Consider the following 18,359-nt stretch of genomic DNA (forward strand, 5'->3'; position numbering starts at 1 on the left):
TAGGACAGTGCTTTTTCCTATAGTGTGCAAGCACGACCACCGTTGCTGGATTTCAGGGTGGTCGTAACCCCTGGAAACGAACCGTGTATAATGTGATGGAAAAATGAATCAAGCCAGCAAAGGAAGCAATATGGACAATTACAATACATTAGTAAGTGCCTTGTATTAATTTTCTCTACATGATAAATGCCATTTGCAGAAGTGTGACAACCCCTTGAAGTATGAAGAGGTCACTGCTTTAGTTTAGCGCTGCATCCCTTCTAACTCTTCTCTGCATAGTGATGCTGTTGGCCCTTCAGTTCCACATGGAAATGCAGGCTGGACCCATTCACTTGAATTGGGGGCAGCGCTGAGGTTCCCCGAGCAGTGGGAGGCCGGGAGCGTGGCTGTTTAGGGAAAGTAGTGTAGAGGATGCAGTGTTGATTCAGCGCTGCAGCCACTTTATTCTCAAGTTTGTGGGGGTGCCAAAGGTCGGATCCAGCGGTGTAGCTATAGGGCAGTGTTTCCCAACCAGCGTGCCTCCAGCTGTTGCAAAACTACACCTCCCAGCATGCCCGCACAGCCAAATGCAGTCCGGGCATGCTGGGAGTTGTAGTTTTGCAACAGCTGGAGACACGCTGGTTGGGAAACACTGCTATAGGGTGTGCAGAGGAAGCAGTCGCTACCGGGCCCTGGAGCCTGAGGGGGCCCAAAGACCCTTGTGCCACAGAAGTGGACACCAGTATTACAGAAAGTGCACCTCTGGCTGGAGGGAAGGGGTTAGGTCAAGAATTTGGCATGTGGGGGTGCAGTTTTAATTTTTGCCTCAGGCAACAAAAAGGCAATGTGGTTCCCGGCCCCTGGCCACAAAGCACTGAGGGAAAGGGGGCCCAAGGTGAACTCTTGCACCTTGAAGTCGGGAAGGAATTTTTTTCCCCTTAAGTGGGGAAAATTGGCTTCTACCTCACAGGGTTTTTTTTTTGCCTTCCTCTGGATCAACTTGCAGGATAACAGGCCGAACTGGATGGACAGATGTCTTTTTTCGGTTACTATGACCCATGAGTCTTTAGCTACGCCCCTGGTCAGATCCTTACCAATCATAAAGTGACGGCATATCCTTGTGATATGTCAATATATAAGATGGGAATATCCCTTTAAACAAATATATTGAAGTCAATGAAATGGGAAATTTTGGATATGGCACAAACCGAGGTCACACCAAACTGGCCACAATGAAAATCAGCAGGAAAGACATTAGGAAAGAAGGAAAAAGGGCACCGACCATATGCACTTATATGCTGCTTAGGCCTCATGCACACGGCCGTTGTTTTGGTCCGCATCTGAGACGAAGTCTTTGCGGCTCGGGTACGGACCCATTCATTTCAATGGGGCCGCAAAAGATGCGGACAGCACTCCGTGTGCTGTCAGCATCCATTGCTCCGTTCCGTGGCCCCGCCAAAAAAAATATATAACATGTCCTATTCTTGTCCGTTTTGCGGACAAGAATAGGCATTTCTACAATGGGCCGCCTGTTCCATTCCACAAATTGCGGAAGGCACACGGGCGGCTTCCGTGTTTTGCAGATCCACAATTTGCGGACCGCAAAAAAAAACTGAACGGTCGTGTACATGAGGCCTTACTCCAACATTTCTGTACAGCCTCGTTATCACCTTTCCTTCTCCTGCCTCCTTACTACAACCTTCTCCAGATCCTCAATACAAGCCAAAGCTGCTTCCTTTTCATCTCATCATTTACTGAGCACTTCCTAAGTGGTGTGAAAATGTCTCCATTAAAGAAACAACTCGCACCCTAGTGTGGACTTCCTTGTGGATTCACAGCCCGAATGAACTTCCTCTGTCAAGTGAGAGAAGCGTCAGTCTCCTAAGCAATCACTGTCCTCCGTGAAGAGGGTTCAAGGCAATTTCCCTTTGAAGGGAATCTGTCACTTCGATTTACCGCTATAAACCAGCACTACATGAGTATTGCTTACACGGACATCCACTTTTTATTCTCATACTATCTCCCCCCCCCCCAGTTCCCCTCACTGGATGACACTGCAGGACTCATGATCTTGCACGTCCATTATGGCGAGGACCTCCTGGGCGAGAGCTCAATGTAATCCAGCGACATTGCAGGTAACAGGGGAGTATGAGAATAAGGCCCCTTTCACACGGGCGAGATTTCCACACGGGTGCAATGCGCGAGGTGAACGCATTGCACCCGCACTGAATCCGGACCTATTCATTTCTATGGGGCTGTGCACATGAGCGGTGATTTTCACGCATCACTTGTGCGTTGCGTGAAAATCGCAGCATGCTCCTCTTTGTGCGTTTTTCACGTAACGCAGGCCCCTTAGAAATGAATGGGGTTGCGTGAAAATCGCAAGGATCCGCAAGCAAGTGCGGATGCAGTGAGATTTTCACGCACGGTTGCTAGGTGACGATCGGGATGGGGACCCATTATTATTTCCCCTTATAACATGGCTATAAAGGGAAAATAATAGCATTCTGAATACAGAATGCATAGTACAATAGGGCTGGAGGGGTTAAAAAAAAAATATATAAATTTAAGTCACCTTAATCCACTTGTTCGCGCAGCCGGCATCTCTTCTGACTTCTTTTGTGAAGAATAGGACCTTTGATGACGTCACTACGTTCATCACATGGTCCATCACATGATCCATCACCATAGTGATGGATCATGTGACAGACCATGTGATGAGCGTAGTGACGTCATCAAAGGTCCTATTCTTCACAGATAAAGACAGAAGAGATGCCGGCTGCGCGAACAAGTGGATTAAGGTGACTTAAATTATTTATTTATTTTTTATCCCCTCCAGCCCTATTGTACTATGCATTCTGTATTCAGAATGCTATTATTTTCCCTTATAACCATGTTATAGGGGGAAATAATACAATCTACACTACAACTAACCCAAACCTGAACTTCTGTGAAGAAGTTCGGGTCTGGGTACCACAGTCAGTTTTTTATCACGCGCGTGCAAAACACATTGCACCCGCACGATAAAAACTGAACATCGGAACGCAATCGCAGTCAAAACTGACTGCAATTGAGTTCCTACTTGCGCAGGTTTGCCGCAACACAGCGGGACGCATCCGGACCTAATCCGGACACGCTCGTCTGCAAGGGGCCTAAGAAGTACCCATCGGAGGTCAGTGTAAGCAGTACCACTCATGAAGTACTGCGGGTCATAGTGGTAAATCAAGGCGACAGATTCTTTTTAAATGTAATGGTGAAATGCTTACCCAAGAGACAACCATTTGAATATATCCTTTGTCTGGATGTAAAATTTAAACTGCTCAGCCACCTAAAAAGAAATATTAAAGAGGTCCCCGAGTTCCTAAATCCTATTTCCAAATACCCTACGATGCATTCGGAAAGTCTTCAGACCCTTTCATTTTTTGTTATATTGCGGCCACGTGTTAAAAGAAAAAAAAGTTTTCCCCCCATGTTTCTGCACCCAATCCCCCATTATTAAAGAAGTGAGAACAGGATGTTAGAAATCTTTGCTAATTTATTAAAAAGGACAAATTTTAATCTTGCATTGACATAAGTATCCAGACCCTTTACTCAGGACTTAGTTAAAGCCCCTTTGGCAACGATTACAGCCTCCAGTCTTCTTGAGATGATGCCACAAGGTTTGCATCCTGGATTTAGGGATATTCTGCCATTCTTCTCTGCAGATCCTCTCAGGCTTTGTCAGGTTGGATGGGGACCATCAGTGGACAGCCATTTTCAGGTCTCTCCGGAGATGTTCAATTGGGTCAAAGTCAGGGCTCTGGCTGGGCCACTCAAGGACATTCACAGAGTTGTCCCTCAGCCTCTCCTGGGTTGTCTTGGCTGTGTGCTTAGTGTCGTTGTCTTGTTGGCTCAGTCTGAGGTCAAGACCTCAGGATCAGGTTTCAGAATATATGTCTGTACTTTGCTCCATTCAGCTTTCCCTCAATCCTGACCAGTCCCCCTGTCCTCCCAAGCATTATGCTGCCACCACCATGCTTCATTATAGGGTAGATATTGCGGAGGTGATGAGAATTGCTTGGTTTCCCCCAGGCATGACGCTTAGAATTGAGGCCAAAAATGTAAATTTTGGTTTCATCAGACCAGATAATAATGCTTCTCACAGTAGGAGGGGAGGAAACGTGTTTTTTTTATTTTAGTGCAAGGCCGCAACATAACAAAAAGGTGAAAGGGTCTGAAGACTTTCCAAATGCACTGTAATTGTGGTATTCTGAGTTGATCAAGGGGGTTTCTGATTGAGACATCAGTTAGACACAGAAGGCAGCATCTACGAAGAGTGTCTCCCTCTCTGGAGGACCCATCGTGCCCATGTATAACACGGCCTGCCTATCACTTTCAATGGGCCAATCTAACTCTTACTTTCTCCCGTGAAGACATTGCAGGGAAGTTGAACACTTGCTGACACATTCCCCTGCAGATCACAGCTGATTGCTGGGGATCCCAGTAGAGGGACAAACTGGGATCATCTTATTTGTGGACGACGCTTCTAAGAAATAGGAGATTTTAAACGGCGGACAACCTTTAGTAAAAGATACTGATGACATACCACTAGGATATTCCATTGATTTCCAAATCAATGGAGGTTTGACCACCGGTATTTTTGGGAAAGCAACATTTTATGCAGTCTCCTGTCTGCTCTGCTCCCCATTTTCTGGAAGCTGCATGGTTGGTCAATGACTGTAATGGGCCAAGCATGTGGCCCAAGGCAAAAAAAGCTTGGTGGAGCTATCAGACATGGCCGCTAGTCCCACTGCAACTTAATTTTACTGATGGGTGTGGGTCACAGTGGTAAAACCTCCTTGAACAGAAATTGATAGCCTTTTCTGGCAATATCAGGAGTGTATCGTAAAAGGAGAGGAATTAGACAGGAAATATTCTACGTCTCTTTTTTTAATCTACTCTTTTGGCTTGAAAAATGGCACGTTTGAAAACCATTTCCTATTGATCAGTGGGCATCATGAGTGTGAGAAACACCCATGTATATGGTACATGTAGGCATAGATTCACTGCTCGTCTTACCTCTTTATGAGCTTGATGGACTTGAAGGCTTCATCCATGTCTCCTACAGTGAGGTAGAAGCTGAAGTTCAGCAAGGCATCTCGTGTTGCCTTCTCACAGTCCTCCAGTCCAATGAAATCTCGCAGGGGCTTCTTGGCCACCATATTGGGGATCTGTGGTGTGCCCACTTCTGGACTTTCAGCTTGGTCTTCATCTTCCCCAGGCTGCTAATGCACAAAGCCGTTAAGAACGACAAAGCTTGATATTGCGCATCTGGTCAGAAATGGCATTTTACAGTTTTCCTAAAGGGGTATTCCCAGCTTAGATATTTATGTAATAATCCACCGCGATTTTGCAATCCTTGTGTATCTCTAGAATGGGGGTCTTGAGCATTTTTACTCATCCGTTTTCCTGACTAGCACAGAATTAAAATGGAGAAGATAACCACCTCTCCGTTTATTCTCAGCCTGGACATGGTGGCTGGAGTCCGTCTCACCAGACGGGACAGGGTCTTGGGACCCCCCCCGTTTTGGAGGCAGGTGAAGGTCCCAAAAACATCACACACTTATGGATATGCCATAAATATGTAAGATGACACTAAATGTCTCTTTTTGAGGGCAACTAAACCTAAAGGTGTCAGTTTACAATTGTGTAAACCCACTCATGTGATTCACACGTAGGCAATCACATTTTTTATAAAGGTTTGTGAGATAAAGAAGTGAACACGGGGGCAGCATGAGACCTTCATGTTAAGAAGCCAATGAAATGAAGTTGGCCTCTTGCTAGCCTAACAGCTGTTAACAGTGAACAACAGACTTTATCCAAAGACAGCTCTATAAGAAGTATATACCACGTAGGCCATTTACTCATGCTGAGCTGCCAGACAGCAGCATTTTTCCCTGAACAGTTCTTTCTATCTGTTGCCTTTGTTCTTGCTTGTTCCGTCCTTGCAGGCCATTGTAATCAGCAACAAAGGGCATCCTGTAACAGCTGTGCTGCACTGGCATGGGCAATGTAGGTCTCCATACAGTATCCTGTAGAGCGCCATGTCTCCATCTAGCTATACGTTAGTAAAATGCAAATAAGACGGAAGCCAATTCCTGCTCGCTTGTGTTTAAACACCTTCCATAGTGTACGCTTGATCCAAACATACACACTGTACTTGGCCAAAAGTGCATGTGTTTTCAGTGGGTGGAGGGGATTGATCCGATATCAGACACCCCTGGTGGCAGTTTCCTGCTTTCCCATGACATCTGCTGTCAGGGTACAGTTGGGACCCCCCCACCATACATATTAAGATGTCCCGCCGAAATCTGCAGGTTCAGACAACACGTGTCTAATGCATACGGGCAAACTGGGGCACAGCTTTAGACCAAATCAAGAGGCAGTGGTAATTATTTAGAGATGAGCGAATTGGTTCCTAAGAATCAAATTTGTCTCTTCAAGCAGATTTCTGCACCCGTGACGTGGTGTCCCTGAAGCAGAAGACGCTGCCCCAGCCACAAACGCAGGGTCTCAGCTTCCGCTACCGGAGCGGCTGTGCAGGAATGAGATTGTCAGGGTCGGCCAAGATGTCAAGCCCTGTCAATCAAGTGGCAGGAGAGGCATCCTCAGCGTCACCCTGTTGCAGGAGCAGAACTCTGCTCAATGAGACAAAATCGATTCCTTCCTCCTCTCTAAAATGACATGCTTACATGGTTTACCTGTAGGGAGGTAGAAGATTAGGGAATGGAGTATTGACTTATTCCTAATCTCTAGTATAATTTAGCTATCGGAAATTCCCACCACAAACACACAAGCACAAAAACATAAAAAGTAAAAGCATTGTATGCTTAGTAGGAGCCAAATAAAAAAATAAAAAACATAAAAAAAGCTATTTCATGGGGACACTTGCATACTTACAACCGGCTGATACACACAGCCTCTCCGGAATAACAACTGAAGGCAAATGGCAAAATAAAAAAAATTAAGAATAAAGGAATTAAATAGAACACTTGAAGAAAAGTAAATGCAGAGGAACGTATATATGAGACAGCAAAGAAGCAAACATACACACACTGTAGACATGACAAAAATGAAGGAAGTAAAAGGATGCAGGTCCTTCTGGTTTTTCCTAGAATTACGTGAATTGCTGTCACCCAGTCTCACTTGAACGGCATATAAATAGTAGTTTCTCGCTCCTATCATTGAGGGACACAGAAGACCATGGGTGTAGCTGCTGCCACTAAGAAATAAAGTGTTAGCTCCTCCTCTCAGCTATACCCCCTCCTGCAGACACTGAGCTAATCAGTTTTAGCTTAGTGTCCGTAGGAGGCAGACATCTTCCTGGCACAGTATTTTTCCTATCTCTGGTTCCCGTCTGCAGCTTCCGATTAGGTCTGCCAGTTCAGACAACCTTCCATGGAGTATCAGATGGCTTCTCTCCTCTCTTGTTCTGGAATTTAAGGTCCTCCTCTACATGCCTCTGCTTACCACATTGGCATTTTCCTGGGGGAACATTCTTATGAAGAAACCCCCTTGGCCGTAGGTCTGAAGGGGACATTTTTGATCCCGGAGGACACTCTTTCCCTGTCAAGTTACTGCCCAATTTTTTGGCAGTTTTGGGTCTGTTCCACTGCCTTGTTCCCTTTGGGTTTCTTCACTCCCTCAAGAATTTTTTCTTGTCGGCCATTCTCATGATTGACTTTCAGGTTCTCTAGCCCTGACTTGTTCGTCATGGTCCCGCTGGAGTGTTCTTCTCTTCTGGCAGTCCGATGTGATGTGTGGGGCCTCTGCCTTCAGGCATCCTTACTTCTTCCCCCATGGGGGGCAAGTTTTGTCACCTCTGCAGTTCTTTGGCCCTTGATATCCAGATGCCATTTTCAGTTCGTCTTCTTCCAATCAGCATTCCACTGATCAGTGTTTTTTTTTTTTCCCTGGGGTTTTGATCCATGGGCATCACTCCTTAGCAGTCTTCTGGATCCAGGTTTTGTATTTCTCTCCTGTATCTTCCGCAATTGCTCCGTTGCTTCTGGTGACTGACATTCTTGTCCATCTTGTGGATATTCTGTGTACTCTCCGCTTCTTCTGAAGTCTCCTAAGCCGTGACTTACATTCCCTGCACTGTTCTTTCTTCTGCCCAGCCGGGGCCTCTGCATATTCAGCGGTCTCTGGCTGGCCTTCGGGGAATGGGTCTTCCTGTCCCGTTTTTAGGGTTCCTGGCGTGTCTTTCCCCCACATTTCTGTGCGGGGCCTTAAGACCGGCCTTGGATTCGTTCTGTTCTTGTTCCCTCCCCATGGTACTGCTCTTTAACATCCCATGGTCTTCTGTGTCCCCCACTGATACGAGCGAGAAAATAGGATTTTTTTGTGCTTACCTGTAAAATCCTTTTCTCGCTGAGTTCATTGGGGGACACAGCTCCCACCCTGTATGTACATTGCTGGTTCTCCTAGATGGGTCTTTCTGGTTCTTGATGGTTTTCTTCCTTTTTATTGTTTTCTGTTGGCTTCTCCTACTGCTTTTGTACAAACGGATTAGCTCAGTGTCTGCAGGAGGGGTATAGCTGAGAGGAGGAGCTAACATTTTTTTTGCTTAGTGTCGCCTCCTAGTGGCAGCAGCTATACCCATGGTCTTCTGTGTCCCCCAATGAACTCCGCGAGAAAAAGGATTTTATAGGTAAGCACAAAAAAATCATATTTTTTCTGTGCCCCCTCTGCCCAGAAGACATAGATTCTGGGTATAGGTGTTGCTGGCAGTGGCACCAATGCAGCAACAGTGGGACAATCCACCATTGTTCTTGCAGTAAAGGGCACGATGCCAGAGCCACCTTGATAGCTGTGTGCAAACAAATATCCATTGAGAATTCAATGGTGACTTGCATCCACTATTTGGGGCCCATGTTGCGGCCATAATACATTCAAGGTGGAAGTGCATAAAGGCTGTATTACACGGCCCGATGTGGCAGACGATTGTCAGGAGGGAAGCGTTCCCTCCTGGCAATCGCCTGCTCGCTGGTGGAGGAGACCACTATTACATGCAGTGATCTCCTTCGCAGCATGGGGAGGAGCGATCACTATGCCAATGCTCGTCCCCATGCTGTATTGTGGGTTGCCGGCGGCAGATCGTTATTAGACACCACTATCTGCCTCCTGTAAATGATAATTTTTTAACATGTCAAAAGATTTGGATTGCCCGATGATCAAGGGTTTCCTCGTTCATCGGGCAATCAGCGGCAGTATTACACTGCCAGATGATCACTAACAAGCTAGTTAGCGATTATCTGTGGAAAAATTGGGCAGTGTGCTACAGGCTTAAGGGAACCATTACATTATCAGCAAGGCAGGATGAGTTGTATCTGTGAAGTGTACACTATCAGGCAAGATATCAGAGCCCACCTATAGCCAGACATTCAATTTGTGAATAGCATATACAGTCGTGGCCAAAAGTTTTGAGAATGACACAAATATTAGTTTTCACAAAGTTTGCTGCTAAACTGCTTTTAGATCTTTGTTTCAGTTGTTTCTGTGATGTAGTGAAATATAATTACACGCACTTCATACGTTTCAAAGGCTTTTATCGACAATTACATGACATTTATGCAAAGAGTCAGTATTTGCAGTGTCTGGCCCTTCTTTTTCAGGACCTCTGCAATCCGACTGGGCATGCTCTCAATCAACTTTGGGCCAATTCCTGACTGATAGCAACCCATTCTTTCATAATCACTTCTTGGAGTTTGTCAGAATTAGTGGGTTTTTGTTTGTCCACCCGCCTCTTGAGGATTGACCACAAGTTCTCAATGGGATTAAGATCTGGGAGTTTCCAGGCTATGGACCCAAAATGTCAACGTTTTGGTCCTCGAGCCATTAGTTATCACTTTTGCCTTATGGCACGGTGCTCCATCGTGCTGGAAAATGCATTGTTCTTCACCAAATGTTGTTGGATTGTGGAAGAAGTTGCTGTTGGAGGGTGTTTTGGTACCATTCTTTATTCATGGCTGTGTTTTTGGGCAAAGTTGTGAGTGAAGCCCACTCCCTTGGATGAGAAGCAACCACACATGAATGGTCTCAGGATGCTTTACTGTTGGCATGACACAGGACTGATGGTAGCGCTCACCTTTTCTTCTCCGGACAAGCCTTTTTCCAGATGCCCCAAACAATCGGAAAGAGGCTTCATCGGAGAATATGACTTTGTCCCAGTCCTCAGCGTCTATTCACCATACTTTCTGCAGAAGATCAATCTGTCCCTGATGTTTTTTTTGGAGAGAAGTGGCTTCTTTGCTGCCCTTCTTGACACCAAGCCCATCTTCCAAAAGTCTTGGCCTCACTGTGCGTGCAGATGCGCTCACACCTGCCTGCTGCCATTCCTGAGCAAGCTCTGCACTGGTGGCCACTCCGATCCCGCAGCTGAATCCTTCTTTAGGAGACGATCCTGGCGCTTGCTGGACTTCTTGGACGCCCTGACGCCTTCTTAACAAGAATTGAACCTCTTTCCTTGAAGTTCTTGATGATCCTATAAATTGTTGATTGAGGTGTATTCTTAGTAGCCACAATATCCTTGCCTGTGAAGCCATTTTTATGCAACGCAATGATGGCTGCACGCGTTTCTTTGCAGGTCACCATGGTTAACAATGGAAGAACAATGATTTCCAGCATCACCTCCTTTTAACATGTCAAGTCTGCCAATTTTAACCCAATCAGCCTGACATAATGATCTCCAGCCTTGTGCTCGTCAACATTCTCACCTGAGTTAACAAGCCGATTACTGAAATGATCTCAGCAGGTCCTTTAATGACAGCAATGAAATGCAGTGGAAAGTTTTTTTTTGGGATTAAGTTAATTTTCATGGCAAAGAAGGACTATGCAATTCATCTGATCACTCTTCATAACATTCTGGAGTATATGCAAATTGCTATTATAAAAACTTAAGCAGCAACTTTTCCAATTTCCAATATTTTTGTCATTCTCAAAACTTTTGGCCACGACTGTATATTCTATTAATTGACCAAAGATCATTTCATAGGGGTAGCCAGACATATCACTAGAACCTCAGGGAGGCCCACCTTACCTAAGAATCAAGTGGATATAGCACTGATTCAGCTCTGCATGTCCTTTACTAGAGGTGGCCCTTGGCCACCCACTGTACTGGGAATTACAGCACGGCCCCATTCAAGTGAAGGGGGCTTGCTTTAGTTCCTAGCACAGCATAGCCCAGAATCCAGATAAAACTTAGGGCTCATGCACACAGCCGTGTTAGTGGTCCGCAAATCGCGGACCCGCAAAACATGGATACCGGACGAGTGCATGCAGTCATTTTTTTACTCCTGCAGAAATGTCCTACCCATGTCCGCAAAACAGACCAGAACCGGACATGTTCTATTTTTTCTTTTTTTGCTGGGCCTCGGAATGGACTTGCGCATGCAGACAGTACACGGTGTGCTATCCGCATCTTTTGCGGCCCCGTTGAGATGAATGGGTCCGCATCCGAGCTGGAAAATAAGCGGATCGGACGTGGACTGAAACTACGCCGCGTACATGAGCCCTTAGAAGGAGACACTCAGCCACATCATTGCTGTGACCTCTTCATTCTTGAGATTAGAGTCTAGATCGTCAGCGATTATAAAGTGATGGCGCTCTATGTTATGGATGCCCTTTAGTAGCAGAATGCATGTGAAAAAGTAAAAACAAAAAAGTTTTAGCCGCAACTCATTGGAAGTGTTCTAGGATCAGTGTTCGGGGTTTTGTGTGAAGAACTGCTGTATGGCAGCACGTCGCCATCTAGCTACACATGAAAATGAGATTGAAGCCAGCAAAGCCATGTCCCATAATGAGAAATTATATGCCACTCTTTGCACATGTATGTGTTTTTCTCTCTCCAGGAAGGAAGTACAAGAAAAATCCACTTACATGTCCTTACATGCTCGAAATGCATACATTGGAGGTAAGCACTGGTATCTATCTCTGGATAGAAGTGATCACCATTTTTCTGCATAATAACAGTTCACTCACCCTTCTTGTGAAATAATAATGTGGGACCTCAATACCGAGAAGGGACTGGAAAGAGATCGGTCGTGGAAAGCTTTCCTGAAGTAGTAGTCCATGCTCCTGGGTGCTGAAAAATGACATAACTAGCACGTCCTCCTGTAAGTAAAGGAATCAGAGCGGTCAATCCATGATCCAGTTCACTGGAATGTGTAAAAGGGGTTGTCCAAGTGTTTAACACTAAGGCCCGATCCTCAGAACAGGTCATCAGTATTTGATTGGTGGGGGTCCGATTCTGTTTGAAGAGGCCGCGGTGCTCCAGTAAATGCAGCGGTCTCCTTGCAGTTTACCGAGCACAGAGCCATCCATAGGATAGCAGCTGTACTTGGTATTGCAGCTCGACCCCATTCACTTGAGTGGGATTGAGCTGCGCCTAGGTCATGTGACCCTCGCCGATCAGATATTTATGACCTATAAGAACTATTGAACACTCAGACAAACCCCTTAAATTTGATGAGACAAATTGTTAACTAATGAGATAAAATGTTAACCAATATTAAATATGTAAAAAGGATCATAAGAAGCGATGAATAAATGAATGGATACATTTAGATTATATTGTAGAAGTCAGAAATAATCAGAGAATAATGCACGCCAATACGCACAGGAAGGGAGACGGCATGTGCACACTGCGCGATCGGTGGGGGTGTCGGGTGTTAGACCCCCGCCGATCTGATATTAATGACCCATCCTGAGGATAGGTCATTAATATAGGAGAGCCCGGAGAACCCCAGTTAAGCTTTCTACCTTTCTAGTTTGTTTTTTTCCAGAACTCAGATCATTACCTTTCCATGAGGAACCTCCACAAGCTGGTTGCGATTTGGTGATGGGTGCACTGAATTTGGGACAGCCAGCATTGCCTCGCATACTAGTAACCGTGGCTCACTTTGATCCCAGAAATGACTGATCGGGATGCGGTCAAGGAGTTTTATATTCTCCGGAAGGTTCCTGTTGGTAGGAAATAGATGAGAAAATTGCCTCAGATAAGAATACCCCAGGATCTTGTAATGCGTGCAATGTCATACGCCAATATTATTACACTCTAAACTTAGAGATTACGTTGACCTGTACCCCAGTACTACATGGACACGCATGTTGCCGACCAATCTACTCTCTACCAAGAGAGAGAAACCTCAAGCAGCTCGGATTATCTCTGTACATGAAGCCTCTTCACAGCACGGCCACAGAGTTTTTCCGATCCTGTTAAATGTCACCACACTCGGGGATCTTGACATTTCTGTAGCGCCAGTAATGAATTTTTACCCCTCCAGCAATCTTCGCGCAGGGAAAATCTGAAGTTGACAAGGCGACAACACATATCCCACCCAGAATTTCTTACGTGTCCATATTGGATGGAGAATCCTGTTGATCAGCCTGGCCAGTCCAGAAGTCAAAGAACGACATGGTGTCCAGGTCAACATCGTAGAAGTACATTTTGGAGTCTAGGTGACCGTCAGCCTGGAGAAAAAAAAAAATAAAAGGGTGAAATGAGATGGGTTTAAAGGGGTTGCTTCTATTAGCGCACATGGACATCATGAAGGAGTCCTTTGCTTGGACCACTCTCTATGAGCCAGAACAAAGTGCTTCTTTGTAGGAGCAGCTACCTTTCCGAAGAACTGGAGTCATCCTTTGATTACACAGATCTCCATCCATGGATGTTCATCTGAATAGTCACCATGTAATACTACATTTCTCCTGCAGTGGCCACTGTTTGCCAGTTCAGAAAGCGGGACCCTAGGGCGATCTGATCAGCTAACAATCATTAAATAAAGTACAGACGCTAGGGCTAGGTCGTTAGTGGGAATATATGGGGCACCATATAAGCACCATGTGCTCTCCAAATTAGAGACATTTTTAATAACTTATTAAAATTATGAGATTATTTACTGAAGGCGAGCAGTTAGAAAGACTTGTATAACGCATTTTAACATCTCACTGATGCTGCAAAGACGTCCTATAGGATAGTTCTGGACTGGTCGTATTACGTATATTTAGTGCCACCTAGTGGCCACTAAAAATGTTACTAACGAAAAAAAAATATCTACTAAAAATGCCTTCTAACTAACTATATATATATATATATATATATATATAATATATATATAATATATACTATATTATTACATACACACCACACACACACACACACACACACACACACACACATATACACCTCAGTTTCAGCCTGCTTTAGCAGATTATTCTGAACTTATCCTCAGAATTGTTACAATGGATCCGCAAAAAAAAAAAAAAAAAGAAGGCATACGGATGTCATCCATTTTTTTTGGGGTGGATCCACAATTTGCAGGCCGCAAAACACATACGGTCGTGTGCATGTAGCCTTAGCCAAAAATGTCCCATGACATACTGCAGGAATGCAAAGGAGCATTGTTCTCTCCATACACTGTTAAAGGGAACCTGTCACCTGGATTTAGTGCACAGAGCTGGGGACATGGGCTGCTAGATGGCCACTAGATCATCTGCCAATACCCAGTCCCCCACAGCTCTCTGCGCTTTTATTGCGTTAAAAAAACAGTTTTGATCAATATGCAAATGACCCGATATGAGTCCTGTATCCGGAGATGAGTCAAGCGGAAGGAGCCAGCCACCGCCCCACGTCCTCCGAATCTCCTCCTTGCTGGCTGACGTCACAGAGCTGGAGCGCCGAAAACTCGCGCATCGCGAGCTAGCGCATGCGTAGTTCGTTCCCTGTGCTGATGCCAGTACAGGGAATGAACATGATGCCGACACTGCGCAGCGCTAGCTCGCGCATCGCGAGATCTCGGCGCTCCAGCTCTGTGTCATCAGCCAGCAAGGAGGAGATTCGGGGGGACGAGGGGCGGTGCTGGGCTCCTTTCCGCTAGACTCATCTCCGGATACAGGACTCATATCAGGTCATTTGCATATGGATCAAAACATTTTTTAACGCAATAAAAGAGCAGAGAGCTGTGGGACCCGGGTACTGCAGATGATCTAGTGGCCATCTAGCAGCCCTGTCCCCAGCTCTGTGCACTAATCCAGGTGACAGGTTTCCTTTTAGGGACATTCATTTTTTTTTTATACGATCCTGTAAGTGAATACTTTATGTTGTTTATTTTAATTTTTTTTCTTTCATTAAAAAAGAGGGGGGGGGGGAGACTCTCTGGATATCATTTTTTGAAGTGACTATGTATTCCAGGTTCCTGTGCTGTGTTCTAAGGGCCCATTCACATGACCGCATGAATGAGTCTGCATCCCTTCTGCAATTTTTCAGAACGGATGCGGACCCATTCCGCACTCGTACTTTTGTTCCGTGTCCCCGCAAAAAGATAGAACGTTCTACTGTATATCATAGACATAAATGTCTGTTTTCTGAAAATATTTTGTAACAAATATGCAATGCTTCTGAATTGTCCTTTGTATATGTCCTTACTTTTGAAAATAAAAAATTTTCTTGGAAAAAAAAAAAAAAGATAGAACGTGTCCTATTCTTATCGGCAATTGTGACTAGAGCACCCCACCTCTCCTTTGCTATCCCAGTAGTGTGGATGGTCATGGCTTCTCCTATACTAATCAATGCACTGCTCTTATTTTATCCAGGCCTAGGAGGAGAAGAATAGAGCAGTCCTCCTGGGAGTCACCTATTATTCTAGTGATGATTAACCTGCAGATAATCCATACTACTGACGACGGTTATCATCTCTCTGTGTTGACTGCTACAGAAGGGCAATAGTTTGTACTTTATTTTCAATGAAATAGGGCTGTAGAATTATTTAAAAAAAAAGATAAAAAATTATAAAGCATAAAACAACCTACTTTTTATAAATATTGGCTCAGATTTACTAATGTGTCTGTGCCAAAAATCTGTCTAAAAAGTAGTGCAAATTGGCGCATCTAGGGTTTTTACACTCCCCCCAACATGTTTGACAAGGGGGTGGGAATTAGCAGAAAGGGCGGGGCTTCACATGAAAGGGATGGGCCTAAGATGCTGAATTTTGTGCCAAAATTCTGGCATAAAAATCTGCCTCAAAGTATGCCAACCAATAGTTCGTATAGAACTATTTACCATCCAGCCTAAGCCCAGGATAAATCTGGTGCAGGCCTGTCTAAGAGCACGCCCATCTACAGAACTGGTAAATCTGGGCCACTGAGCGGTTTTTAGGTTTAGTGTTTTTTTTTTTTTATATCCCTTTCTGATGGAAGTGTCCCTGGTAAGGGGGATGCTGGAAGTCTCTGATTACCGGCTTCGTCCCCTTTTCAGGACACATCTACACTAGGGTGGGCCGAGTATGTATGGTTATATGGGGGGGGAAGGGGGTCAGAGGATGGCTGCCCGACCACACGAGCCCTCTATTGCTGACAGTTATCTTACTCTTAGATTATTTCAATGGTAAGCTCTACTATGGAAATATGATAGACTGCTTCAAGACGATTATCCCGTGATGGCTCATTTCTTAGATAAAAAACATAAAATACTAGGCGAAAAACAATCTAGGCACGTGAGGACAAATCGTCAGGGAATCCTTCCACGTACACAAAGCATTTAACATGAATGTTCCTGTCAATTCAGTAGACCACCGTGCCGTAAGCCCTGGAGATTTATGTAAGAGGTTTAAAACTGGGAGAGCTTAAATACCTGGCCGTCTGCTGAACACAAAGCAAAGGCTAAAATTATTATATTAGGAAAAAAAATAAAGCGTGTGGGGAAAATTTCAGAAATTGCTCTCGAGAGGTTTGCTTGGCTAAGGATATTTTTATAAAATATATAAAAATGTATATATATTTTCTTGTGACTAACAAATGGCGAATCAACTGTTATTCTTTATTTTATTTTTTTCCTGTTATGAAGTTCACCGCACAGGAATTTATTTTTTATATTTTAATAGTTCAGACATTTTTGGACACGGCGATACCTGATGTTTATTTTTTTTATTGTTAATATATTTTTATAGGTAAAATTGAAAAAGGAGGGGGGGGTGATTTAAACTTTTAGGTCCCTTTCACACGGGCGAGTGCAATGCATGAGGTGAACGTATTGCACCCGCAATGAATCCTGACCCATTCGTTTCTATGGGGCTGTTCACATGAGCAGTGATTTTCACGCATCACTTGTGCGTTGCGTGAAAATCGCAGCAAGCTCTATATTCAGCGTTTTTCACGCAACGCAGGCCCCATAGAAGTGAATGGGGCCGCGTGAAAAACGCAAGCATCCGCAAGCAAGTGCGGATGCGGTGCGATTTTCACGCATGGTTGCTAGGTGACGATCGCGCTGGGGACCCGATCTGTAATTTTTTCCCTTATAACATGGTTATAAGGGAAAATAATAGCATTCTGAATACAGAATGCAAAGTAAAATAGTGATGGAGAGGTTAAAAAAAAAAATTTACCGAGTCCACTTGATCGCGTAGTTGCAGATCTCTGTCTTCTTCAGTAATGTTGAGCTACCGGCTAAGGACCTGTGGTGACGTCACATCACATGATCCAATCACATGGTCCCTCACCATGGTGATGAACCATGTGATTGGACCATGTGCTGAGCACAGTGACGTCATCAAAGGTCCTATTCCTGTGCACAGCAAAGAAGAAGACAGAAGAGATGCCGGGCTGCGCGATCAAGTTGATTAAGGCGAGTTAAATTATTTATTTTTTAACCCCTCCAGCCCTATTGTACTATGCATTCTGCATTAAGAATGCTATTATTTCCCCTTTTAACCATGTTATAAGGGAAAATAATACAATCTACAGAACACCGATCCCAAACCCAGACTTCTGTGAAGAAGTTCGGGTTTGGGTACCAAACATGCCGATTTTTCTCACGCGCAAAACACATTACAATGTTTTGCACTCGCGCGGAAAAATTTGCATTTTCCCGCAAATGGCCTTAATATTTGAATGTTTTTTTTTTGCTCTACTTTTTATTTCATAACTATTAGCCCCCTTAGGGGGCTAGAACCTGGGATCTTAGATCTCTATTAGGGTAAATAGGACAAGGGATCAATTAGGGTGAATAGGATTTTTACACTGTCCCTGCTACCCTGTGCTTTGTGCACACAGCGGCAGGGAGCTTACCATGGCAGGCCTGAAAGGCTTCAGCAATTTCACAACGGGTACTCCGATCAGAAGGCAGAGGTAGCTGACCCCTCTGTCTTACCTGACAGGTGCCGCGATCTGCATTGATTGCGGCACCTGAGGAGTTAAACGACAGGGTTCCCCATCATGTATGATATAGCCCGCCTCTGCTGCATACAGAACGGGCTCACTGCAGCAGCCCTCTCCATACATTCCCTCAACCACAGTGACGTAAGGGTATGTCACGGTGGTTGAAGAAGTTAATATGCAATCATGTG

General features: G+C 44.8%; 1 protein-coding gene across 1 annotated transcript in view; it reads right to left on the reverse strand.

Moving 5' to 3' along the window:
• The window catches only part of IFT140 (intraflagellar transport 140), a 93,674-nt gene that overhangs the window by 43,797 nt on the left and 31,518 nt on the right, over positions 1-18,359 (reverse strand). Inside the window, 4 exon segments of the mRNA XM_040439296.1 lie at positions 5,038-5,240; positions 12,001-12,132; positions 12,819-12,981; positions 13,373-13,491. Coding sequence (XP_040295230.1) covers positions 5,038-5,240; positions 12,001-12,132; positions 12,819-12,981; positions 13,373-13,491 — 617 coding nt within the window.

Source organism: Bufo bufo, chromosome 7 (assembly GCF_905171765.1).
Source record: "Bufo bufo chromosome 7, aBufBuf1.1, whole genome shotgun sequence".
NCBI lineage: Eukaryota > Metazoa > Chordata > Amphibia > Anura > Bufonidae > Bufo > Bufo bufo.